Source organism: Cololabis saira, chromosome 17 (assembly GCF_033807715.1).
Source record: "Cololabis saira isolate AMF1-May2022 chromosome 17, fColSai1.1, whole genome shotgun sequence".
NCBI lineage: Eukaryota > Metazoa > Chordata > Actinopteri > Beloniformes > Belonidae > Cololabis > Cololabis saira.
In genome coordinates this window covers 20,154,772-20,182,025 of record NC_084603.1, presented here as the reverse complement: position 1 = coordinate 20,182,025, position 27,254 = coordinate 20,154,772, and the positions used below count along the sequence as shown (strand labels likewise).

The 27,254-nt window shown below is 38.7% G+C and overlaps 1 protein-coding gene across 1 annotated transcript; it reads right to left on the bottom strand.

Moving 5' to 3' along the window:
* Positions 1 to 6: 6 nt before the first annotated feature.
* On the bottom strand, positions 7 to 25,796 carry zgc:154058 (Transmembrane protein 150A-like). Its single transcript, XM_061745442.1, has 8 exons — positions 25,554 to 25,796; positions 24,988 to 25,235; positions 16,985 to 17,032; positions 16,781 to 16,867; positions 15,690 to 15,757; positions 9,309 to 9,436; positions 4,302 to 4,479; positions 7 to 3,026 (listed from the first exon to the last, which is right to left on the bottom strand). The coding sequence occupies exons 2-8, from the start codon at positions 25,050 to 25,052 to the stop codon at positions 2,755 to 2,757; spliced, it is 846 nt and encodes a 281-aa protein (XP_061601426.1). The 5' UTR covers positions 25,053 to 25,235; positions 25,554 to 25,796; the 3' UTR covers positions 7 to 2,754.
* Positions 25,797 to 27,254: the final 1,458 nt, after the last annotated feature.

The window sequence follows — 27,254 nt, the reverse complement described above, 5'->3', positions numbered from 1 at the left end:
GTTACGCACCCTCTATCAACATAGTTATAACACAATAAATAATAGCCCTGTAGGTGTAAAACTTAAAACTTCATAGGGGTGAAATAATAACATAAATAAATAAAAACACTTGAGATGCAACTCATCAAGTTCAAACTTCAGATTTCCTTTAAAGCATTTATTTTTTTGAACCATAAGGAATATACAGTGTGTATACAATCAAATGACTTTGCACCAAAATAGAATGTACGACCTAAACCTCTTTGGTTATCAATGTAACACAGAAGGCACAGGGAGCTTTTTACGCTTCAAAAAAATAGGGTACCGTATTTGGGATTTGTGTGAGGCTTACACATGCTGGTTACTTTGTCAAAATGCCCTCATCAATGATCTACTGATTGCATCAGGGATCTTGCAGATGTTTCACGGTCTTTGAGCGAGCAGCGTACGGATTCTCAAAAGCAACCATCTCAGTCATTTAACTGTTCAGCTTTACAGAACTTCCTTAACAAAAATAATCTATTATATAATAACTAACGTCTGTCCTACAGCTGAAGAAGCAGATGCACCTATAATACATAAAACTACACAAGTTGAAGTTCCATTAAAACTCAACAGGAGGCAGCAGTTTTGATTCTGCTCTGAATGAAAGAACGCGGCTGGTGTTGGAACGTTTTCCTGAGTGCAAGGACCAAACAGGTACACATGACATGGACAAAGATGTAAATAGCAGGATGTATAGCAGGCAAATCAGAATGGGAATCTGACTTGTGCATAGATGACAGTTAAATCAAGCACTTTTGGTAAATACTGTGTGAAATGGCACAAGGTTTTTTTGCAAGAGCAGCACAGGAAGCACCATATTCAGACAGAACGTGTGAAAGGTTTACTGCAAACTGGCACAGGAATACACATTGTCAAAGTAGTGAGTGGTTTAGAATAATGAAAGTCAGAGCAGGATGGAGTTTGTTTCTTTTTATACGAATGTGGCCTTCTTAAGAAATACAAATGTTTAAATAGATATAGCTGTGAACACAAAAAAGGGATAATTTCTCCAGCAGAAAGGCAAGCCTCCTGTGTGCTGAGCTGCAAAGCCACATCTCTGACTTCTACGTGAAGTCATGCAATAAGCTGTTTGACCAGCAGAGAGAAGCATGTGAGCAGTGCAGCTGGTGCTTCTGCCTTCCAGCTCATTCCACAGTGCAGCCGCGACACACTCCTCCAGTTCAGTCTTGTTGAAAGTATACATTCAGCCAGGTAAGAGATTCTTTGCATGTAGCACCTCTTGTAACGGCTGTTGAAACTTTGTTATGTCCCGATTATTAGCAGTGTCAGCTTTGAACAGTCAGTGATTGGTTTTACCTCTGCTTTTATTGCTGTCCCCCAATAAAATATCATAATATCATAAGAAATGTTAGAGAGAATACGGTGTAAACCTATGCTTGGGGGTGTAACAAAATCAACAAAGAGGTAAAACTCCCAATCCTGTCTTGCATTAGAAAATTCTTCACGTTGACTTGGTCCCAAAACACCAGCTAGAAACACAGAAAACGCAACACGAAGGACTGAGCTCCAAAGAGAATGCAAACAGGTAAACCAAAAGGGCATATTGTCCTCCTTCCATGATGGGAAATAAAAAAATGCTGAGCTCCATTGCTGGGACCTGAAAACATGTGCGATGTCTTGTCACTAAACTCAATAAACCGAGTGCTCTGGCTTGAATTAGTGAGTACGTATTTGGCCTCCGGATGCTCTCTTTCACGCAGACAAGAAATTGAAACAAACATTTTCTTTCAAGTTTAGCATCATTCTAGTGTATTGATCATTAAAATAAGAAAAAGGTAAGGAAAGATACACCTTTTCATTGTAATACATAAGCCACCACCTCAGCTTTATATTCAGTATCCACCTACAGTGAGAACAAATATGACAAATATATCATGTATTCTGAGAGTGGGTACTAAGGAAGCTTTAAAAAAAATATTTCCAGACATGCAGATTTGTGACTGCAGATCAAGAATAAATGTAACATACTTTAGAGCTACATGAAAAGACTTTTGCTTTTTAATTATGTACAAACGCATCATCAAGGCACGTTGTTATCTGAATTTCCATCAGAAAATATTTCCTTTCTATTTAACCTTGGTTTAAGTCTTTGGCTTGAAGGTAGCATACAGCTGAGTATCCAGACAGAATTATGGGTAAAAGCAGCTAACATCTATAAAACCTAAAGGATTACGGATCAGAATTATCATTATTATCAGCAAGTTTGCTTGACTACGGTGTAGATGATTGCAGATTGCTGCCCTGCTAGTCTCCAGGACTGATTCAAACATCGTCATCGTCCCTCAGTCTCACCACCGTAATACTGTCAACTGGGCCGTCCAGCAGCCTCAACCCTTTGCATACAAATGAAAGCATCACGGCCGTCACCTTCGAGGAAACAGTCCAGCGTTTCAAGCTCAGCATGAAAAGTACATCTTCATCATCTGGCTGACAAACTACCCCTCCGCTATTGGTCACTGATGACAGGGCTTTGCTGAGACAAATTGTAATGTTGCACTTGTGCAACGTGCAAAACGCAAACAAGTCCAAATGAGCTCTCCACGGTGGCGACAGATATACACCCACTCAGCTGTGAACAGCTGCTGCACTGGCCTGGTTTTGTGTTTCAAAGTTTCAGATGAATGAGGCTGAAAATGAATAATAAAAAGTCATTGGACAGCCGGGAATCGAAGGCGATAAACAAGGCAACTATGAGGCAACTAGAAATGGCTACAGCATTGACATGTTTTCAGGTTGGTGTGGATGCGGTTGCGAGTGTGAAATGGGTCCTCCCAGGGCTCCCAGTGCATCCATTTTGTGTCCTCTCCCAGCAGATCCCAGTGAGCCTCCTCCGGCCAGAACCACCATGGTGTCCCCCGACATGCTGCCGAACTCAAAGGCAAATGTCCCGTAAAACAGCATGATGATGACGCAGAACACCCACTCGAAGATGGCCGAGGTGTGCTGCAGGGCGAAGCTCTCCTGACAGAAGAACACACCGCCTAAAAACACGGTTAAGGAAAATGACTTTGAAGCAGGATGAGAACTAAATCTAACCATTAACATTAGTATCCATTAGGGCTGTCCGATTTTGCCCAAAAATAAAATCTCGATTTTTTTCTCTCAAAATCCGATTTTCGATTACGATTATTTTGTGAATTGACAAAAGGCAAAGAAATTATTTCAAATATGCTGTTTTTTTATTGAACATTTGCCCCGTTGGGCTTTAAGTGCAAACTTTGCTCTTATTAAACCAAAAATGAATGAATAAAGTGCAAAACTCTGTAAAATAAGTTGAAAAAAAGTTTTAAAAAATATAATAAAATATAAAGTTTTATCTCTGAAAAAAAAAAAAAAAATCAGCAAATCAGCACTTGCAAACATACAGTAAGTTATATTTCCAATTAAATAAAACAAGACATTTTCTAATTAAACTAAACTGGGTCTTTGCATGCTAAATAATAATGCAACCCATGAAGGAGGTAGAGGTGTGTAATGTCAGTCATTACATTTGCTATTCACATTTGCAAGTTTTTTGCAAGGAACACGAGCCGGTCTACCGCATCTGGCTTGAGGGATGCCCGGTGGCATGTTACAACTAAAGAGCCTCTCCGATGGGGCACTTGTCATAGGTATTGAGAGGTATTTCCATCAATCATTAATATAGTATCAACCATTAATATGTGTGCAGACAAGGTATAAAAAAAAAAAAAAAAAAAAAAAAAAAATTTAAAAGGGAAAAATCGATTTTACGATTTTCACGTTTTAACATCGTTCTAATTACATAATCGCGATTACGATTTAAAATCGATTAATCGAACAGCCCTAGTATCCATCTAACTCCAAGTATAAATATCTGTGGTCTAGACAATGTTTAGCCATTTATAAACTCTCACAAGGGTACTGAGATGGTTCTCCTGAAGAAAATGGAGAAGGTTCTCAGGGGCCTCGTTAAAACTTTCCCTCAAGACGACTGTGGTCATTTTCTCTCAACTAAGAATAAAGGATGTGAAGAAATATACCATGGGAAAAATTCATGGCCAAAGTCCCCCCCAAAACCTGCACAACTTCATACACCCGAGGATATCAGCACAGCACAGCGACAAATCAGTTTTTGATGCTTTTCACACATTCTCTAAAAAAAAAATGACCACAGTGGCAGAGGATGTTACACTGTGACATTTTGTGTCACTAGTCAAGCTGGCACTAAACAACACTTTTTCTGAGGCACTTGACAGCCTGGTAAGCTGCCATCTGCCAGTAGCTGGAAAGGATACTGAGCACCAAGGCTACGAAGGCCAGCAGGGTCATGCAGAGCCGCAGGTGGGCCACGCTGTACTCCCCCTGGGTCTTGGCTAGTCGGTACGTCAGCGCCGACTGCAGGCACACAAACAGCATACTGGTGGGGAAGGCGATGCCCGCTCCGACATAGTGGAGGACTTTGGCATTATCCACCTGCCAGGTGAGTGAGGGTGAAAAGAAAGGCTACATCAACATCAGCTGGAGAAAGACAATGCACAAAATCAGCAAGTGTTAGAAAAAGAGAGAGGGTGAAAACACAAAGGGACCAGTCAACTTTTGCCTCAAGCTGTTGGTCAGATCATTTAGCATTTTATTAAATAATCTCTTCAAATGAAGGGGAAAAAGGCTGGTCATTTAACAAAGACGCCAGCGGCAAGTCAGCTAAAAGAATGCCTCTTTTTCCCTGCCAGTCACAAGAACGATAACGAACAATACACAAAAGAGCTGCTCAGGAGCATGTGACCACAGCTCGCACTAAAGGGTACACACACACACACACACACACACACACACGCACACACGCACACACGCACACGCGCACACGCACACACGCACACACGCGCACACACACGCAGCTCAGATGTACCGATAAAAATAGATACAAGATTTATTGGAACATTCACCAAAACATTAGGATAAAATTAAATAAAAAAAACTTGAAGATTGTTGGCTGCTCCTTAAAGACTAAAATACACTTGGAATACTGCCCACCTGCGACAGTTACTGTAATCCTCTGGTATCACAAGAGAAATACCCGAGAGGTTATCTAGTTTGGGTTTCTGAGCCATTTGTCCACTGATCAAACGAATACATACTGAACATTCTTGTGTAGTAGACAAATCCCTGAAGAGATGAGAGCAGATCTCTAGATGGTGAAAAATAACATCCACATGTGTGTGCCCAAAATGCTGTTCTTTTCTTTTTTTTTTTTTTAAATCTAATGACTAATAAGGTAAATAAGTCACTACAAAATCCGGTTTTCTTGAGTTTATCTACACCGTACTGGCACTGTTAGGTACAGCAGAGCTGCCAAGTAGTTATGCAATATACTTTGGAATAATAAGACACACACACACACACACACACACACTCACACACACACGCCCAAATAGCAACCATATGCTCGTTACTCCTGGCACTCTTTCCATCCTCCCCTTTATTGTGTAGCGAACATACTAACGTTACAACGGTGGTTCTGTTACCCACCTGCAGAACTTAATATTCTGTTCAAGTAAGTTCACTGAACTTAGACATTTCCAACTTTTCAACTTTTCTTGCAAGTGACTCCTGGCGTTTGGAAACTGTGGGTGGAATGATTTTACCATTTCACCAGATTAATCAGTAATGTGCATCAGTTGTACTGACTGTGTGTGTGTGTGTGTGTGTGTGTGTGTGTGTGTGTGTGTGTGTGTGTGTGTGTGTGTGTGTGTGCTTCCTGGTGTCCCAGATTGTATCACTAACTTCAGTCGCGCTGGTTTAATGATGCATTAAGCCTTCAAGCAAATGTTTGTTTCTAAACTTCATGTATGTGTCCCCACTTTACACACTACACCATGTGTTGTTTTAGTGATGTCCACCAAGATAACGGTTTTGGGCAGGGAGAAGAGGAGGTGAAATGATAAGGATTAAAAAAAAAAAGAAAAAAAAAGATCATAAGAGCGCTGATGTGTAATGATGGTGGCAGCAATTTCAGTAACATCAGTATCTTAAAACAAGACAGGCATAAGGAGGGGGCAGGGGCACTGCTAGGGTGCACTCAGAAGCAACAGATCCCTTTATGTCTAGCTCTTTTAGGACAAAATTTCAGCTCCTGCACCCATTTTTTCCTGCATTATTCATATTTTCTGAGGCATCTGTCAAGTGCTTCTTGTAGCTCCTGGATATGATTTTGTGCAGCGTTTGTAATTGTATTAAATATGGCTTGATGAATAAAGATCAGATTGGTAGATCAGTTCCTGAAGTCTGGCAATGACCAGCAGTTTTCCTGCATAAATGAATAGTAATTGCCTTCTCACAAAGCTCAAACTCCAAGAAAAGAAAAGTTAATTACAAACACCTATGTGCAACGAGTACCATTGAAATTGTTTTGTTGTGTGTTGAAGGAAAAGAGAAACTAAAAATTTGGAATGACTGTGTATTGCGTTATTACAAAGTGTTAAAATTGTGCAGAAGGTGACAGGAAGTATGAAGATGTATTTGTGGGAACAAGCCTAACTGATATGTGTGTTGGCTTCGGTTTTCAGTTCATAAAAACAGAACTAAATGAGATGAAGTGAAACTATTCTATTTCTACTATTTGTGACACACTTGCCGTCCCAAACACCTGCTAAAATCTATAGTTGAGAGTTTCGAAATGATTACAAAAACCCTTTAATCAGCATTTCAGCATAATATTATATATTCTAGAAAGCGTCTAGAGACAACATCTGTTGTATTAGACGCTATATAAATAAAATTGAATTGAATTATTAATCACAACTTTGAAGGAAAAAAATTAAACGAGCATTTTATTTTATGACCTTTAAAAGCTCTGGTTGGCTCATGTTGGTAACCGAGAGCCAGTCGCTCTCAGCATTCAGTACCAATCTTTAAAGCACAAGACAAATATTCTGACCAAAGACAAATTACAACAAAGGGATACGCAGCACAACCATCTTGTATAGTCCCCTTTGTTTCTCTCTTCTTCCTGGAGCTTCTGCTCCTGAGCCTTTGTGTGGCAGCAACGCGTTTCTCTGTCATTTATTTATGAGCTTCGTTCCCCAAACCATCAGACTTGCCTGACAGGAAAAGGCCCCGTGGCCGCGCCACAGATGTGCTGCCAAAGCCTTATGTAACACACAGGACAGAAATTAAGCAGTAGTCATTTCTGAGTAAGTTATCGTGTGCTTTGTCTTTCGTCTACGTTTCTGAGACTCCAGAGTTGGGCATTTGTTTAATTTTGTAACAGAACCTTCGTTCTTTTTGTCTGGTTTCTATCATTTATTCACCATCAGTGACATCTGTGTTTGCATCTCCTTGGCTTGTGCCCGGACTCTAAGAGAAGCTAATCTGGGAATGAGTAGCGAGGATCAAGCTAGTGATTGGTTATAGATGGGGCCTCTGCTTCACACACCCTGTCTGGCCAGCGCTTCTCCATGAATGGTCAGGCTTGATAATTCACTTCCCCCTGGCTCTTCCCATAAAATTCCTCCCTTTTCTGGCACAGAGTCCTCGTAAGAGAAGCGGGAAGAGGTTGAAGACAGCTATTCTGCATAATCACATAAACTGCTACATCTGTTCCACACATGTTTGTAAAACAATTCCTGTTACTCACCACTCAGCTACCTTGAAATACGTCAAGTTTGCTGAGGAACTTATGTCATTGTCGGAAAAATTTAGTAAAGCATCCTTCTGATGCAACTAAACAAATACATAAAAAGGAACTGGGTTCAGGCATTAATCTTAAAAACATGCTATGAACAGCATTTGATAAAAAAAAATATATGAAAAAATAAAAAAAATCACTGCGTTTCAATGAAGCATGTTTTGATTCAAAAATAGAAAATTTTTCCACTGTTTATTTTGGCAATAGTATCAAAACCGATGAGTCATTTTTGTGGTTAGATAAGTTACTACTCTGCTTCCACTTATTCTTGTGAACAGGCATCTATTCAACAATCTTATAAACTTGAAAGGACACAAACACCTTTGAGCAACCAACGGGATAACGTAGAGGTATTAAATAAAACTCCAATTTCTAAAAGTTGCCACCAAAGTCCCCAATTTCAACAAATATCCCAAGGTTGTTTCGATAAGGATAGTCATTAAAATATCATTAGAGTAACTTTATCTTGTAGAGAATTACACTCAACACAAGTGCTGCTTGCTTAACCCAACGGGCTTCTGTACACGCTGGTGAAAATCCATCCCTTTTATCTATTTAGAGAATAAATGCACTGCCAGTAAATTACATCATTTTGATCGCATGTCAACTGTAGTGAATCAACTTTTCTTATTAATTCAACATCAAATGAGCTATTTTTTGATGGGTGAAGCATACATGTTTGATAAAACTATTACCTAACCAATGCAATATATTAGTGGGGACTGAAACCCAGCATTGACTGAAAAGATGCCTAACTGTGCTAAAACTATCGTAAAAACTAAAGTTGAACTAACGATGCATAAGCGTCATAAAAAATCGCTTTGTTTACATTTTTTACTTTATTTATTAAGTGTGTATACTAAAGTGCTCTCCCTTTTTCCCAGAATCTGTCAATGTGAGAAGACACAGCAGGCGTCCAGGATTGTTACTGCTCCTTCACATCAGTTTGGTGCAAAGACGTCTTAAAGGTTACTGTAATTTTAAACTGAATCTTCGACCTAATTTGTGAAAATGTGCAATACTATCTTGCCACACAGAGAAGACACAAGGTCTAGGAGGCCCGCCAGGGGTTCAAATATTTCAACTTCAGGAAAGTCTTTCACAGAGAACAAATACAAGCGACTGGAGGAATCCTAGTCTGGTTTCATAAAGAGTGCATATTGTATCAATGAGGGCAGAACAGACTTCTACAACCCTTGCCGAGTGTTTACTTTGAAATAGATTGTGTGAATGATGGAGTGATGGAAGAGAAGGGATCACTGGAAGATTAAAGAGCCTAACAAAGGCTCACTTACATGTACAGGCCTGAATATCACAGACAGTTTGGAGAAATGTGGCTCTACTTAGGGCTGGAAATAAAGACTTCCACTCACATCAATAAATCTGCAGTTAGGAAATTCAACTCAGATCCTTTTTAGATGTTAATTTGTTATAGTTGAGATTTATAAATCATGTAGATGATTTACTGACGGATGCGACAGCATTAATCTTTACAAATATGCATGAATGTGCACTAACTTGTGTTAGCTGGGACTGTTTATATTATTTCTGTTTGTGTTGTTAAGTTTTATTACTTTTGGCTAGAGCTACGCTTGTGTGTCATCACTAGCTTTCCTACCTGGAAGTTTCCCACCATGATGAGTCCAGCAGCACAGATCCAGCCTGTGGAAAGACTTGCCGTGTTGAGAAGACAATTGCGATGCTTCTCAATGACTTGCGCGTAGCGGAGCAGCACAATCGCCATAACTACAGAGAGAAACAGAAATAAAGAGACATGAGAATCAGCATGTTAAATTCACTGTAGAAGCTGAAGAAGAAAGTGCAACAAGAAAAAAAAAAGAAAACAGAGTCTTGCTGCTCTTGGAAGAGTACCGTGCACAGTGGCTGGCTTCAATTTAAGAAAAACACTCTCACACTTCGCTCAGCCAAGAAACACATCAATTTCTTGGAAGGTGAAAGCGAACTACGGGAAGTTGCATTTCTTCTCCTAACAAGAAAAAACAAATGAGCGGTAGGAAATGGCGGGAACATGGGGCAAGATGCACTGACGGGGGTGCCTTCAAGTCTGTGGGTTTGAAAGACGAACTGAAAGTACAGTATATGGGACAGATGAGTGCTGATGTACTAATATGCTCCGACTTGGGTCCATTGTTGAAGGACTGAGGAGCTGACCCCTGCTTGGTTTGTCTTTGTTAACTCCTCATGGATGGTGGCTGTTGAAGGCTGACTGGGCTGGGTGAAAGCGGGACACGGGAGATGAGTGGAAAAGAGGAGGGTGAGAGCGTTAGAGGGGACAAGGAGCCCCTCATGTCTTAACCTGAAGCTTAGAAATTGTATCAGAGATTAAACTGTGGTGTTAATGCTGTAAGTATGTGTGTGTGAAAGGCGGAGCGTCATAAAGTTAATTCTAAACTGAAAGGGAATATAATGGAAGAACACACCAACGACGTAAAGCTTTGTCTTCACCAATCTTGTTGTGGCCTGCCTGACAGTTAGCCAACGTTTGACAAACACATTTCATAACCTGGCCACATGAAAACAAGCTTGCACTCCAAGACAGTTCTTTCATTCATAAAAAAAAGGATGTTAGGCAGTTCTAACATTTAAACAGTGTTTTGCTTCCATTAAAGATAGTGGAGAAGCTTTCTAATAGGATTTTTTGCCTTTTTACTCAAGCCAGGCAAAGTATAGACACAAATCTTAGGGGAAATAACAAGTGGAAAGGAAACACCAGTTAGAAATTTTTAAAAATTGTCAGTGGCATCTGACAGTTCAAGAATCCAACAGATTTATGTTTGATCGAATGTATGGATGAGTTTTGAAAACCTTTGCTAAACTGGTACTAGTTCTGGTTGGTATTAAAATACAGATGAGAACCGGAAAAAATATCAAATAAAACAGTACAGCTTTAAGTATCTATATGGAGCAAATTCAGTATTCCTGTCCACTAACAATGGCAAAGTTGCCAATTATTTACACTTTGACATACATGTCTGACTTATAAGTGTGTTTACATCCATAAGGTTATAACTGAACTCAGAAACAAATGTTGTCTAAATGCAGAAAGGCCTGCAGTGTGTCAAAGACTAAGCTGATGAAATGCTTACAAATCAACATGATTTCCTTTTACAGACTGCTTTGGCAAATAATTGAAATTTACAGCGCAGTCTCCTCCTGGGTTTGCGGGTGTCGAGCTTTGCCAACGTCAGCACTGGCACACCCCACCTCATCACATTATGAGGCAATAGTTAGTATTGCTACAGAAACAGATTTACAGTTGCAAACTCGGGACAATTAGCAATCATTTTAAACTGGTTTCTGTTTGGAAGTAACCCAACAGACTGTGAGTCAGCCATAGCGTTTGCAGAAGTTAGACCCTGACCATTATCTATCAACGGCAGAAGTTCACACAGATGTCACCACAATTATTCTGAAGAATGAACTTTAGCAAATAAAGCAGCCAAATATTAATACGTTTTCGCATTTTGCTTCGTCATCAGCTCACAACTGAACATAGTGTGACAGTCATCTTGTCATTTTGTTCTGCATGTAAAGCACCATGTGTTGCAATTTTCAAATGTATGATATGGTGCTATATAAATAAATAAAGTTTAAAGTAAAGTTTAAAGTTTAAGAACCACACAGATACATGATCAATTGTATGAATGTATTAAGATTTCAACTGCAGGGAAACAAATTCTTGGAGTGTGCCGCTGCTGGACTCGTTTGGGCCAGCTCTGGCTGTGTTCACGTCATGATGTCAGTTTTTATGAATGAGCTGTAACAGCGACCAGTCAATGCAGATCCGAGGTCAGTACTTTAACCAATGAAGAAACAGCAAACAAACGTGGAGCAGCAAGTGTGTCTGATGCCAAAAAGTTTAGAAGCCTGAAGAATGTGGTTTGCTTCATTAAAACTGTGCACTTGTCAATTTATCTAAATCTAATAATGACAGATAAAAGCACTACTTAGAAACTGTAGTGGAGTTATAGCTGTTGAAACTCATGACATTTATTTAATTTCTACATGACATGTAGGAATGGCTTTTGCCTGACTTTACAGTTGTCGTATTAAGAAGGATATCACGTTTTTGGGGGAGTTTTTTTTGGTGCTTAGGAGCATATATTTGGTCGGAAGCAAGTACCACCTCAAAACCTAAAGTAGCACAATCCTAGGATTTTTGTTCTGAGTTCTAAAACCCAAAATATGTTTTCCAAAGAGATGCTCCGATTTGTACCGTGACATTACGGAGACAAATTAGTGTAAATGTATCTACCTTTATTTCCACCCAACTTCACATCATGTTCCATTTGCTGGCCCTGAAAGCGTATGTGGGGGGTGCATATCTGAAATAACTTCCATGTGAGATGTTATGTCCTGCTTAACTTCCTGTTGCTACAAAACAGCAAAGTTAAGGACTTTCCTTTGCAACAAATATAACGGTCTTCGTCTTTGCTATTGGGACAAAGTATAGACTTTGGACATAAATAATGGAAAATTATTTGATTAATGCTGAACGTTGTTGGATGTGATAAGTCTGAGCCAGTTTTTTTTACAAGTTCTTGCAAAGTTTAAAATGTAGCTATTGCCACAAAACTACATATTTATATAGTATACTCTATAGTCTTACATGAAGGCAACTAGACTTGGTACCAAGAAAAAGGAAGTCTAGTTTCCTCAATTTGAGCCTTTAAGGAACACAGATAGGTAAAGCTTAATAATAATGCATTCTTCTCTGCATATCTTTCTTTTTGAAAATCCTCCAGTGTGTGTTTGTGCTCGTCCAAGCTTCCTTTTCCTCAGCACTAGTGTCATTCTTGGCAAAGTTCTTCCAGCTACAATCACAGAAAAACAAGCCTCAAAGAATCCAGGCTGAGTAACAATGATGTAGCATTGTCTTTTGCTGTTTTTTTATAATGTAGAACATGCTGTATTGATGGGGAAAGAAGGTGAACTGCAGTTCATTTTCATCAGAATGCTGCATGCCATCGTCACTGCAGACGACTCGCATGTCTGTTCTTTTTTTCTGTTTCAACTACGTGATTATTTCAGCAAAACAGATGACTGTGTTTAAACATGCTGGCATTGAGCAGTTACAAAAAAGCAATGCCCTGAAGGTTAAAGAAAATAACTAACATTTTCTAATTTTCTTTTCTACGAACGGATCCGTGTTTCTTCCTTGCTTATGCTTCATGCACTCCAAGAGTACATTTGCGTACGTTATTTTCTGGGCTGTTTTTACAAAGAAGCACGCCGTGCTGAGGTCATGAGTCCCTCCACTGTCAGACTTTGATGAGTAAGCAGCAAAGCTGACCTCCAATTTGCCTCAGAGGGTCAAGGACGGGCTGCTGCGTGACAGTTCAACAATAGTGCTTATGTCGTATAAACATCACTCTCAAACTGTCCCACCTTCTGTCACTTACTACAAAGCCAAACTTTCCAGTTCTCGTGTCTGTTCCCTGAAGCCAGGAAGCCCAGGAGAGGAAATGCAGAGCTACTGCAAACACTGACGAACACACACCAAAGTTATTCTTCCATGTTAATGTTGGAATGTATAAAACTCGTAAACTAGTGCACATCCAGACACGACATACTCTCACAATATTCAACTGAGAAAAACCTCCACCATCCCCACAAAAGGATATGTTTCAATTCAAACACTCAGTTGCATTCTATCCCACAGGAGGTATGCAGAGCACTGTGTGTCTGTGTGTGCACTGGATAAAGGCGGATTGAAAAGGTGGAGAATAATTCTGAAGCAATATACAGTTCATACACTGTAAAACCTAACAGTACATCTTAATAAGAGAAGTAAGTTGAAATAACTTAAACTTTGGAAAAAGTTGTGGTCACTCATTGCCATCAGTTAAGATAACTCAAAAATGAATTAAATAAATGTTTGAAGCTGGTATAAGATGTCTGTGTTTGTATTGTGTTAAAGCAACTTAAAGTTGAGTTATTTAAGTTATGACAACTAAAATGGTTTAAGGCAAATCGGTTTCCTAAAATGAATTGAGGAGCTAGAAGTTGTGGCCACTAGAATGTGATAATTTAATTTAGAGGAATAAAACTGAGTAACTTGAACTTAAGTGCTACAATTTATGTAAAGAAGATTCAATTAAGTTAGTCTGGCTTGATGCAAATTAATACAGTCAATTTAGATAAGTCTGAAGGAAATACTACTGTACATAAGAGTGTATAATACATATTAGTTTTAAGTTCAGTTTACTGAATGAAATGGTACTATCACATTTATTTAACCAAGTTACCTTAACAATAAATATTTTAGTTACTTGAACCTCAATGGAATATTTTTTTTACACTTGAATTGTTTGAGTTAATACACTTAAATGGTTTTAGGCAATCGGTTTCCTCAAACAGTTTGAGTTCCACTAACTTATCAGGTTTTACAGTGTAGAGCCCATGTGCTTGAGCCCATGTGCTAAAAGCCGCTTGAACAGTCTTTTGGTGAGACATAAATCAATAGGCTAAAAAGCTAAGTGCCAATTTTTTTTTGCAATAGCCTCTTGTGGACTTGCATACCACACCAACTTAGCCTACTTGAGCCCAAATATAATGCCTGACTTTACAGCTGGTATTAACATAATTCTATCTACAGACTGATGAGATGATGAATGGAAACTAAAAGAAAAGCGGTTTATGCAACCAGCAAAACCTGGAGACGGAAGTACGTTTTTTTGTTGTTTTTTTATGTGATATGCAGTTTCTGCTTCATTTTCCTAACAGACAGATGATACTGGCATCACTTTGAGCACTCACACATTAACGTCAGATACATAACACCTTTACTTTCCTACGATAGTGACCTGTGGCATACTGTTCACTGAGACTCCAGAAGGAACTCCTGACATTTTAGTCTTTTTCTCATGTAGAACTTATGTATTTACCTTTTAATTGTTTACCAAGTGAAATAAGTAAAGACAAGTTCATGCCATCTAATGTCACAGTTATACAGCATGGATATTGTGTAAGGAATAATGGCCATAGTGGATGAACACAATGCAATGTAAGGTGATGAAATTCTCACGTTTAAATTAAGCAAGACGTGAATCAGAATCCAGGTTTGAGCAACTGAGATTGCTATGCTTGCGGTTTAGCAGCTACACTGCTTAGTTATCACATAACTTCCTGTGGAGTTGAAATACAAATATTTTAAATAACATTCCAGCCAGCTGGGACTTTTATAGTAACATGTTTCAAAAAAAATACTTGCCTAGGGTCATGACTGGCTCACTAAACTAGACAATTCACAACTGGCTGAATGGATTTCATGCTGATTAGCAACAGTCAGGTCCCTTCTCTCTACTAAATCACAAGATGTGTGGTCTCTGCTCATATATGAAACAAAAATGACCGGGAAAGCATCACTGACGAGTGTGTTAGCCATTACCTTCATCTGAACAACAAACGATAAAGATCTTGCAATGTCCCTAAGTTGGCCAAAAAAAAAGAAAAACTACTACAGATGACAAAGAAGAAGAAAAAAAAAGGACCCTCTCTCTCCTGCTTTTTATACATGCATGTGTCTGAGCACACATTCATGCATACACACTCAGAATAGGTCTAAACCACAGCTGGGATACATTAACTAAATTGGAGAAGTCAGAACCACCAGTGAGCACTCGGCAGCAGCACATGCAGCCTTTTATTCCAGGCTGGTTTTTTTGTTGTTGTTTTTGTGCCTACTAGGACACTCACTCACTGCTCACTGCATTTGTAAGCTTTACAAGTGCATTTCTGTCCTCTTCTCATTCAAAGTGACCACAGGGTTTCCAGACATAAGAGTTCCTAAAAAGTCACGCGAAACATAACTACAGCTGACTTTGTGTAAGAAATAAATGTAAATAACCTATGATGTAAATCTATTGGAGTTAGATCCATTGGGTTAGCATTAGAATCACAGTCGGGTTAATGCATGCCAGTTTAATGTGCACAGAGGTAATGAATGTGTGTTGTGTGTGTCCATGCGACACATTACCCATGAATGATCCCATACTGCAGATAAGGCTGAAGAAGCAGCTCTCAGGGGGAAGAGTCCCACATTTACTGCAAGGAAAGAGATAAATAATTAAAAAAATACTGTGAATTTGTGCACGTTAGTGCCATCGTAGAAGTGACATCCCTTCCAGCCGTCTCTGAAACACTGATTACTGTTGGAGCTACATTTGCACTCGTGGAATACAGTTGAAGCAGGGCTCTCATTTCCCGTCATCAACTCTTTGACTTTTCACCTACTGCATACCACCTCTCTTCTAGGAATGGGAAATGTTTGTAGGAAGGGAAGCCAGGAGACAGTCAACACTGGCTGTCTGTTCCCGAGCTCATGCTGCCTGCAAAGCCTTCTCAGCTGACTTCAATCACACACATTCTTTATTACATAGCTGCGAATGCACAATTTATTACACCAATACTCCAACTAATTACTTTAAAACAGTACTTTCATATGGAGGTTGTTTTTTTCTGATTCTTTTCATTTGACTTTGGCTAATTATTATAGTTGGCAAGAAATGCAAGATTACTTTACTTAAGAGTTCTATGTGTAACCTAGATGCAATGTGTTTTGGTTTGTTTTTTTCCATCCTGAGAAATGTAATGAATTAACCAAAAAGCACTGCCAGTTTTGCATTACTAAAACTTTCTGGTTCATCTGTTGTTACAGACACTTTCTCTTTTTTTTTTTGTAAATCATAGTTCTCATGTGCTAAAACTGGGCTCTGCAGTTGTAAACTCCAGAGGCTGAAAGCCAAACAAAGGAACAGGAGTGTCTTGATTTCCTCCTAAATGTAAGCTGACTCCTCCCTGTGAGTGTGTTTACATGGTTAAGTGTTGCCTCTGAACTGCCACGGTGGCAGGCGGGATATTTTCAGAACGCACACAGGCACATGGAGGAAAATAACCTCCTTCAGATTCACTCGCTTTTTTTTTTTTTTAGCTTTTTTTTTCTTCTTTTAAATCAGCAGTCTGTAGATGGGGTCAAGCAAAACAATGGGATGCTGTTCCTGTTTTTACTGAGCAGAAACAGACAGAGGGAGGGGGTAGGCTTATGTGGTTACGGGCAAGGTCTCTTACCTGATGAGTGGTACATTATCCAACGTGCAGCACAAGGAGGGCCCACTCTGCAAATACAGCTCCTCTTCACATGACTGGTTGTATAACCTGGAGCCCAAAGAAAACAAACATGGAAGCACTCAAACATGGTGGTCTAAAAGTTTTGTTCTGAGCTGTAGGAACATTTGAGAAGCATTAACTACCCAGATGCAGTTATTAACTTACCAGTTATTCACAGGGCAGACATGCTGGTTGTACAGGGCCATGGCGTATCTGAAGTGGAAACACAATGTTTAACTAAAATGGAAGGCAAGACATTTTGCAATTTCATCCTTACAGTGTCATCTTAAAGAGTATGAAATCTGTATTCAAGTGTCTGGAATAATTCTCCAAAGCTCTGAATGAAAATATTTCACTATCATTTTCCAACTTCCCAATATTTTCTTTAAACCCAGTTTCAGCTTCAAACCATGATGCACGTGCTATACCACAAATGTGGGAAGATTACACTCTTCTGCTCTTGTTCTTGTTTCGTTATTAACAGAAAAACCTTATCAGCATTTGTACATTTCACTTAAGAAAAAAAAAAAGCTACTCGTACTTTGCCTAATGTTATGTATCCAGTGTAGAAACGTTTTTAAAATTTTACCCCAGTCAGAAGTCGGCCTTTGGGCCACATCTGGCTCATTGGGAGCAATGTGGGAGCTTATTCTGTTGTCCAAACACACTTTGGCAGATGACGGTACAAAGGACCGAACCACCAACCTTCTGACTGGAGGATCTACTCCTGTTCTTATGTTCACTGGTTTATATGTGCTGCAGGAAGATGCTCATAGATTTTAAAATGTCATATATTTATCAGTCTTTTAATTCATTAAACGTGAACTGTGACCTACCTGACACTAAAATCCTGCCCATCTGACCTTGTGGTGACTTGCACCTGTCCAACCTGTGCAACACGTAACCTGACATTTCTTATCTCTCTGCCTGGTTCAGATAAGTAAATGACCCGTTTGTGTCAACGTGACATAACTAAAACTACAGATCTGCTGGTATGTGTGTTTAACCAAGTCAATGACTAGCCTCATTTACAGATAGTTCAATGACCAGAAGAACAAAAATTTTGGAAGCTATATGAGCTAAACTCAAGAACTGTGATTGAAATTTGTAAATCTTTTTTTTTCTTTTTTCTAATCCTTGCATATGTATCAATGTGTTTTTTTGGGTTCACAATAGAAATAAAAATTCACACTGAACAAAAAAATGTAATTGAGTGCAACTGTGGACTAACCTGTACAGTTAATCTGTCTATGTGGTTTCGGCCAGAGTAATCAAATAAACCAAAACCGCAACTTCATAGCTAAATTAACATTACAGCATCTGCAGCAATACTAGTTTACAAATATGACAAAATATGTTTGAGATCAGACTAATTTAATCATCACATTGAAAAGAAACTAACATTCCATACTAAAATGACACATTTTGTTCAAAATTCTTGGATTAAAAGCAAATCTGCAGGATCTGTATAAAAATAAGCTATATTTAAAAGATCAAATGCACATTAGCGTCAGACCAGCTAAGATCAATATTGGCCTCAAGAATCCAATTTTTGCAGATCTTGCTGTAAATAAAACCAATCAACTGCAATAAATCAGTGATGTGAATATCATCACAGAAATTATCAATTTTTAGTTTTTAAGTCACACGTAGCGCAGAAACAGCGCTGGTGATCGGCACCAAATCCTCCTAAAGGCTAGAGATAACAGACTCATGCTATCAGTAACTCAGACTACAAACATGTCTTAAAGATAAAAAAGGTCTGGATAACTTTTCATTTTCTGCTACTAAATTCAGACGGGAGTGAGATTGTTTTTTTATACTTTGGGTTCTCAGGAATAGTGACTAGCCATGTAGTTACTCTTGATGGTCTTCCTTTGATATCCAGTAGTACTATGAGGAACACTGGAGCTATTTTTGACTGGGATTTCTCCTTTTAACTGCATTTGCATAAAACTAATCCGTGCATTTGTCACGTCAACATTGTACGACGTGATTGTTCATTATTCAAATGACCTGTTCTCTAAAAAGCCATCAGTTGATCCAAAATGTTGTTGCAAGGCATTCTGAGAATTAGCTGAAGAGATCATATTTCCACTATTTTAGCTTCTCCTTATTAGTTTTGATATTAGTTTTGAATCTCTTTTATATATCTTTTAATAAGCTCCATCATATCTTACAGAACACAAAATTCTTGCATAACACTGAAGTGTTTTTGATCCACTTCAAACGTTGAGTATAGTTAAAGGGTGGTTCAGGTGATCCTTAGCGACACCTTTAGTTATGCTGCTACAGGACTCTGTTGACTCCATGTTGCTTTTAATTTCGTTGTATACCTCGTATAATGACAATAAAACATATGAATCTGAATCTGTTGATGCACTGAGCACCTTCCATCACTGAAATAATTGCTTTCTATGTTGGTATGTGAATGCCACATTTCTGGCATTAAATTAATCTTCCTTTTTCTTTCCCATTGTAGGTTACAATGGGTTTGGTGGCATCTTTCTCTTGTCCTCTCTTCTAGCCCATCTAAAATACTACAGGCATTCTCAGGACATGAGAAAAAACTGACGGGAAGATTAAATGCCAACAGTCAGTTTCCTCATCAACTCTGAATTTTAGAATTTAGCTGTTATGAATACGATCATAGTGAATTGGAGTGAATAAGATTACAAGTAAAGGAACAAAATTCATTTAACTGGAATATAACTGGATTATAACCACACTGACTTGTTTACTTACTTTTTAAAGTGCCCTGAGTTGATTTTTGCAGTAAATTTGCTCTACATTTATAAACATAACTGAAGTCAATCATGAAAACTTCTTCACTTATGAGACAACAATGAGCTGCATTATTTTGCTTGACATTGTGACCATAATGAACTTCCTACAAGGACTTTGGAGTAAAACAAACCAAAAAAACTTTTGTTGAACCAAAGCTGGCAGACTATTCTCAGTAACAATGATTTTAAGGCTGAACTTAAGAGGCAGACTTGATTCTACCAGGGATAAGTTGTTTGCCTGAATGCATGGCTGTGATTGGCTCATTTTCAGATAATGCTGTTGAAGCTTCACTGGGAGGCTGCTGGTTACCGTATTTTGTTTGCAGTAGCATGCAAAGATCACCACCACTGTCCATGCAATAGCCAAGTCCAAGTACACAGTGCATGGACAGATCTGCACGAAGCTGTACAAAGTATAAGTTATGAAACAACAAGACGTCTGGAAATAAGGAAGTTTAACTAGTCAACACAAAGAGTTGGTTGGGACAGACAGATTTTGGAAGGTTTTACATGCACCAGACCATGTTTTACAGTTTGAACTATATTCTGCAAGTAATAACTCTTTATAATAATTTCAGACATAATTATGGTTTGAGCATTTCAGGAAGATAAAAACATGAGTGCAGTAATGAAATAAAAAATATAATTTTGTCACGATACCCTTCAAGCCAGAAATCTGGGAGCGGTTCTGGACTCAGATCTGAATTTTAACAGCCACATTAAAGACAGTTGTGGAGTCACCCTATTATCATCTAAAGAACATATCGAGGATTAAAGGACTGATGTCTCAGTAGGACTTAGAAAAACTTGTCCAGGCTTTTATCTTCAGAAGCCTGGACTACTGTAACGCTGTTCTCACGGGTCTCCCTAGAAAATCCAACAAACAGCTGCAGTTAGTCCAGAACGCTGCTGCCTGAGTGCTCACTAAGACCGAGAGAGTGGACCGTATAACTCCAGTTCTTAGATCTTTACACTGGCTTCAGAATAGATGTTAAAATCCTGCTGTTAGTTTATAAATCTCTGAATGGTCAAAAGCCAATGTACATCTGTGATCTTCTGGTCCATGATGAACCAAAACCCTCAAGTCGTCAGCGTCACGCCTACTTTCTGTACCCAGAGTTAGAACCAAACACGGTGAGGGAGCGTTCAGCTTTTATGCTCTTCAACTGTTCAATAAACTCCCAGAATGCATCAGGGCTGCTGAAACTCTCAGTTGCTTTAAATCAAAGTTGAAAACGTTTTCATTACTGCTGTATTTCAGTAATGCACCATAATGCACTGCAACCTTTATTTCCTGCACCTCATTTGTTAATTATTTTTAAGAGATGTCTGTTTATATTTAATTATTGCTTTTTAACTGTTTTCTACACTGGTACTTTCACATTCGAGTTTCAAAACTTAATCATATTTTAAATCTTGTAAATTCTGTTTGTGTTAGTCCTTCAGGTTTGAATCTTGTAAATCCCATTATGTTTTATCTTATTATTATTATTTGTCTGTTTGTTTGCTTAAACTTTAAATCATGGTTTTATGTATGTTGTAATGTCTTTGTAGAGCACTATGAATGACCCTGTTGTTAAATTGTGGTATAGAAATAAACTTGCCTTGCCTTCTCATTTACATTTAGAGACATATACAGTACAGACCAAAAGTTTGGACACACTTCCCCATTTGTTTGAATGAGAAAGTGTGTCCAAACTTTTGGTCTGTACTGTACTTTCAAGTAAAAGATGCAAAGACAACCTTAGACAGATAAAGCGACTACTTTTTCCGATTTATGAAAGCAGACATAGTTCAGTAAGAGGTTAAGCACCAATTAGAAATGTTTCTTTTATGGTCAATAGTATCCTACTCATAAAGCGATCTTGGAAAAAGCACAGACATACAGAATATTCCAAACACACACTCAGAAAACTCTGAAGTCCCTTACAGGCATAGCTACGCCGCGTGCACCTGCGCACAGTAACGCTTAAAGGAAACATCTGAGGGAAAAAGTATTTTCTATACATATACATATTTTCTATATATAAAAAATTAAAAATTTAAGATCAAATCAAAATACAAGTACAATTTTATATGTTTGTATTCTCTCGTGTGCTGAGGGATCTACCACAAAATGCAAATAAGCGCACAAGCATGCCCACAAATTAGTATGTTTGTGTGCAAATAAGCACACAAACATCAGACTATTACTATTGTGTATCCTTATAGTTCTGATACAATCACAGCCAACCCCAGTGCTCCTGTTGTTATCAAAGAAACAACTCTGTGGAATTTGTTGCTTACTATGCTCATTTTCACAAAGGAGAAAATTAACTTCTTCACTTTCGCAGCTCGTTTCATAACACAACATATGATTGATAAAATACACAGCTGGTACTGAATGAAAAATGTACCAACACGGAGCTGACCGGTTATTGGAGGGAAATAAAGCGATATGAATCACCACGTGTTGCACAGAGAACAGCTCTTGCACAACGCTGTGAGGAAACCCACTGGTGGGAAAGCAGCACGGCTGTCAGGTCCAAGACTGTCAAGAGTACAGCACTGGGCTCGCAAAATATACCACAAAATCACCTAAAAGCACAAGCACACACATACAAAAAAACAAATGCTAGTGATCAAGATGGGGCCATGGGAACTTATTGTAAAAATATGGGAAAAGAAACTGTAGCCAGCTTTAGTTATTACACTTTCCATAACGTGTGAGGAACTGTTTGTACATTTGGTCAGCTTCCAAAGCTAAAACAGCTTCAGCGCAGATCTAAAACAGTTCTACATAATATAGACTGTTAGGCTGAATATGGAAGTAAATCGGTGCATTATATGCCTTGAGGAGGCGATGTAATGAGAGGTTTGTTTACATAATTATCCCATACAGCAGCAGCTATATTCCATAATTGCATGCCTGTGAACAACATGAAACAGCCAGTGTTCTTTTCTTTTCTTGACTGAACAAGGGTATAGATGAAAGCCTTCCCGAGAAAATCTGGTTTGTACAGTGAAAATTCCCAAAGGTTGCACAAAAATAACCCCAGGAAAGGGTGTGATGCGTGATACCTGGATGAGTTTGTTGAGCATTGTGTTTAGACTACACTTGCTTTCCTGTGTGGTTGCTGAATCATGCAAACTGAAAACAAATTGAAACATATCCAGCATGAAGAATCTCTTATGACTATTGGGAAGCTATGCAATAGTTTCGAATCTAACTCACAAGGTTAACACAGGAAGTGAATCCAAACTCCGTGTTCAAAAGTATTCTCCTTTACAGGAAACTTTTGCAGACTGAACATCCCCCGTGAATGCTGACTGAAGATTCTGCTTACATACCTCCAGTACCCACTTCAGAACTGACCTTACTTCAACACTAGAAGGAGTTATGTAACATCGTACACCCTTCGACATTCCTCTCGTCTGGAAAAAGCCTGTTAACTTCTCTTAAAAACAAAGAACTCTTGTCAAAGTAAAAAGGAACAGTTTTAAACGGCACTACTAGTAAATGTGTTTGCTAAGTCGGCTTTCTCCCTCAAAATCAGAACTAAGTAACGTCTCTTAGCACTATTTTTTAGCTTTCTTCTGGTCAACGGGTATATATAAGCCTGTACACCTGGAAACACACTCCTGATTGGACCGACATGGCTGCGCTCTCAAACGCAAGCAGTGTAATGTCTCATCTCTGGAATCTGATTAGCTGCTTAGTCCTGACACAACTCATCAGTGATGCAGCACAGAGCTTGGTTACAGAACGGCTACAGTTTGGAAGTGAGCCATCTGTTTCTCCTGAGGGTTTGCATTTCCTCTATGTAGTAAAAGCAAAGAAAAAAGAGCAGAGAAGAGCTGTTAGAATAAGTATGACCAAGAGCTACACGTTCTTTTCTCACCCTAGCACTCTTTTAATCCTGACTGCAAACCAGTATGCTTCACTTTTAAGAGAGAGCTGGATATTCCAGATCAATTTCGGGGGACAGATAATCCACATGCCTATTGCCATGGCGCCATGAAATTCAGGTGAAATATGCGTTTGTCTATTGAAGCCAGGAGAGGGAGCAAAAGGTTTTTGTTCCAGTAATTACACCAGATACATCATTAATTGTTTTTCTTAGGATATATCATTAAATGGTAAGTAATTACCTGATGTAGATCATCTGCACAATTATCATAAAGTACAAACGACTGGTCGGAAGCAATGACAGCAAAACAAATGTGTTTTCAGAGATGGCTTTGCGTGCTAACAGCAGTGGTGGACAGTAACGGAGTAAATTTACTTGAGTACTGTACTTAAGTACATATCCAGAGGATTTGTACTTTACTTGAGTATTAGATTTCTTTGGTACTTATTACTCTTACTTGAATACATTTCCAAGACAAATATTTTTACTTTTACTCGAGTAAATTTCTAGGAAGGCTGAAAAGTACTCGTTACTTTCAGGTCTGCTCTTTTTTCTTCTTCCCTAAAATCCTATTGGACACAAGCTGTTTTTGTCAAAGGAGGAGACCTATCACAGTGCACGCTCTCCACTGGGATGTACGTAAAGCGAAAATACGTCAAGCCTCCTCAAAACGATACCGCCAAAGTAGCCTGCGTTTGTCAAGACAGAGCCGCAACAAGTCAAGACAGAGCCGCAACAAGTCAAGACAGAGCCGCAACAAGTCAAGACAGAGCCGCAACAAGTCAAGACAGAGCCGCAACAATGGCTACGCCTGCGTCAGGAGAAGAAAGACAATCCGCTGAGTCGTCTCTATATTGCTATATTGTACTGGTACATGTCCTTCCTGTAAAGTTAAGTGACTTCAACATTGAGTTATTGAAAGCAGAGATGTAGTTTTTTGTAAAGCAGTGATCTTTGAGGGGGATCCACACTTAGTTGGATGGTGCAGGTTCATTTGGTTTCAGTTCATGATTGTTAATAAACTCTGCATCATCTGCTGTCCTCTTATGATCCTGTTCATTTGATTTGTTTTTGGTGTTTCTGCGAGTTTTATATAACATTGTGGTTCTAAAAGCAGCACATCAGTGCAGCTGGTTTCAAAGAGTTAATTTCTCAGAAACAAGAGTTAAAAGATCCTTAAATAAATTTAGAAAAAATATAGTAATTTAAATTTGGAAAATAAGAAATGTACTCTTTCTCTTACTTTTACTTAAAGTAAATTTAAAAGCATTTACTTTTGGATACTTAAGTACCTTTAAAAGCAAGTACTTTTCTACTCTTACTCGAGTAATATTTTGACTGAGCTACTTTTACTTGTAACAGAGTAAATTTTGACCAGTAGTATTTGTACTCTTACTCAAGTACTGGGGTCCAGTACTCTGTCCACCTCTGGCTAACAGTTATACACATTTGTCACAATTAAGAGACTAATTTTTCTCCATATCAAACTTACACAACCCAGATCCCAGTGATGCTCAGGACTGGGAGGCTGACGGGCAGTATCATCCAGAGAGACATCTTCCAGCACCTTCAACAGGCCCTTTCCTCTTTTTCCTCTTTAGCCAGCCAAGCACTTTCCGCTCCAGTAATACTAACATTTAACTGATGGTGACTGACATCTGCTTTGCCACCAATGGATTCATTTCCTTGGAGATGGGGGATGAGTGATGTGATGCTGGCAGGACAGATGTGGGCTTTTAGCTGGTGAAGGAGAGGAAAAGGAAGAGAGTCAGGTCAGGATCATCCAGCTACTTATCAGAAACTTATCATCATAATCCCCACCAATAGATAACAACATCTTAGATATGGTGATTGAATTAACAATGGCGCAACCAAAGACTTTAAACTTTAGCACACATGATGTTTGTGAAACTTTAACGTTGTCTTTTTTTTTATCTGTTTGCCAAAAGATTTTTTCCACCCGAACTTTCCATCAAATAATTTAGTTAGAATGAACGTTGTCTGCTCATATTTGCTTTTCTAACAAAGTATCAAAGCCAAATCCGAGTAATTGCTCACCTTCACCCCCCGTCCTCGCTCTCAGCCCGTGAGTGTGGACTGTTTTTCTTCCTTTTTTTCTCCGTTTTTTTGGAAGAGATCAAAAATCCTCCACAGCTCCGGTATCCCAAAGATTGCTTTGATCTTAAATGCTCTCCTTGAATTATTTTCCGTCTTCCACGACAGCGTCAACTTTCCGGTCGGCCGTCTCACTGTGGAGCTCGTGTCTTTTTCCAGGGCATTTTACCTCGTCGCATCGCGGCCACGAGACACCGCAGCAGCCAGCTGTTTGGCTCCGCCCCCGGGGGGGGGCGTGGCCACCAGGGGGCGGGGCCACGGCCTCCATTCGGCTGCACCCATTTAATGCCTTATAAAACTTTAATTCATTTACAGTAATGTATGCATCTTGCATCTTCATTTCTTTTGAAGAAACTGGATGTCAGGGGTGCAGATCCGATGTCAGGATTAGGGGGGGACACCAACGTGATTTTAATTTTAAATTTTTTGCAACTCATACCATGCCATAAATTGGTAAAGGCTCGCCAAAAAATACTGCACAGGGAATCATGTATTGTGCTTACCTTTCTTGTTTATTTGTCCTAAACAGCCAACAGTGTGTGTCACTGCTTACTTAACTGTTATATTCGTAAATCATAATTTTAATATTACTTAAATAATAAAATAATACTTCCGCGGGAGAAGTGAGCCACATGTTGGCTACGGGCAGGTACGAATGTAAACAGAACGTTGACAAAAAGTCATTGTCGAGAAATTTTAAAAATATTAATTCAGACTAAAAAAAAAAAATGTATGGAGTAGCAATACTTTCATTCTGTACACCTCAAAACGCACCGTGGATGTATTATTTTTTTAGAAATATGTTTTTAATAAATATTCTACATATTCAACCTTTAAGTCTGAAAATACATTTGTTCAATTTTGAATAATTTAGGGTATTTTTATTGGGGGGGACATGTCCCCCCCGTCCCCCCCGGGATTTGCACCCATGCTGGATGTAGTCTATCATGCTGCCTTGCGGTTTGTAACTGGTTCAAGTGCACGTACACATCATTGTAATTTGTATAATGGTTGAATGGACTTCACTGAGTCTAAGGAGAAAATCACATATGTTAATATTTATTGCAAAAGCATTACTGGGTAAACTACCTCTGTACATATACAATTTATTAAAATATTACTCTAGTAGTTATAACACTAGATCATCAGAGAAAATTCTCCTCATGGTCCCAAGCACTCGAACAGAGTTGGGTAAATCAGCCTTTTCCTTTTATGCACCGCAAGCTTGGAATGAGCTACAACACATACTCAACCTTAAATATTTACCTTCTCTTAACATGTTCAAACATATGTTAAAATCATTTTTCACAGAACAATGTCATTGTTTTTAATCATGTGTCATTCTTTGTCATGAATTCTTTTTAGCTTTCTGATCCTTGTATGTTTTATGTTTGTTTGTTTCTTGATTTGATATGTTTTTATTTTATGTTAAGTTACTTGTCCTTGTATGTATTTTCTTTTATATGAAACTGAATTTATTTTTTCTGCTGCCATCTTGACCAGGACTCCCTGGCAGAAGAGATATTGTATCTCAATGGGACTTTCCTGGATAAATAAAGGATAAATAAATAAAAAATGTGAAATGTATAAATTATTTTTCGAGATTTGGGTTTGAAAGCACAACATGCGGCATACTCTGATATT

Bases quoted from the DNA above. Each gene is read 5' to 3' on its own strand.
- zgc:154058 (XM_061745442.1), bottom strand. From the start codon at position 25,052: ATGTCTCTCTGGATGATACTGCCCGTCAGCCTCCCAGTCCTGAGCATC. The intron at 17,033-24,987 runs GTAAGTTTGATA...TTTCCACTTCAG, and splicing joins ATCACTGGGATCTGGGTTGT to ATACGCCATGGCCCTGTACA. The intron at 3,027-4,301 runs GTATCCTTTCCA...CCGTGTTTTTAG, and splicing joins CTTCGTAGCCTTGGTGCTCA to GCGGTGTGTTCTTCTGTCAG.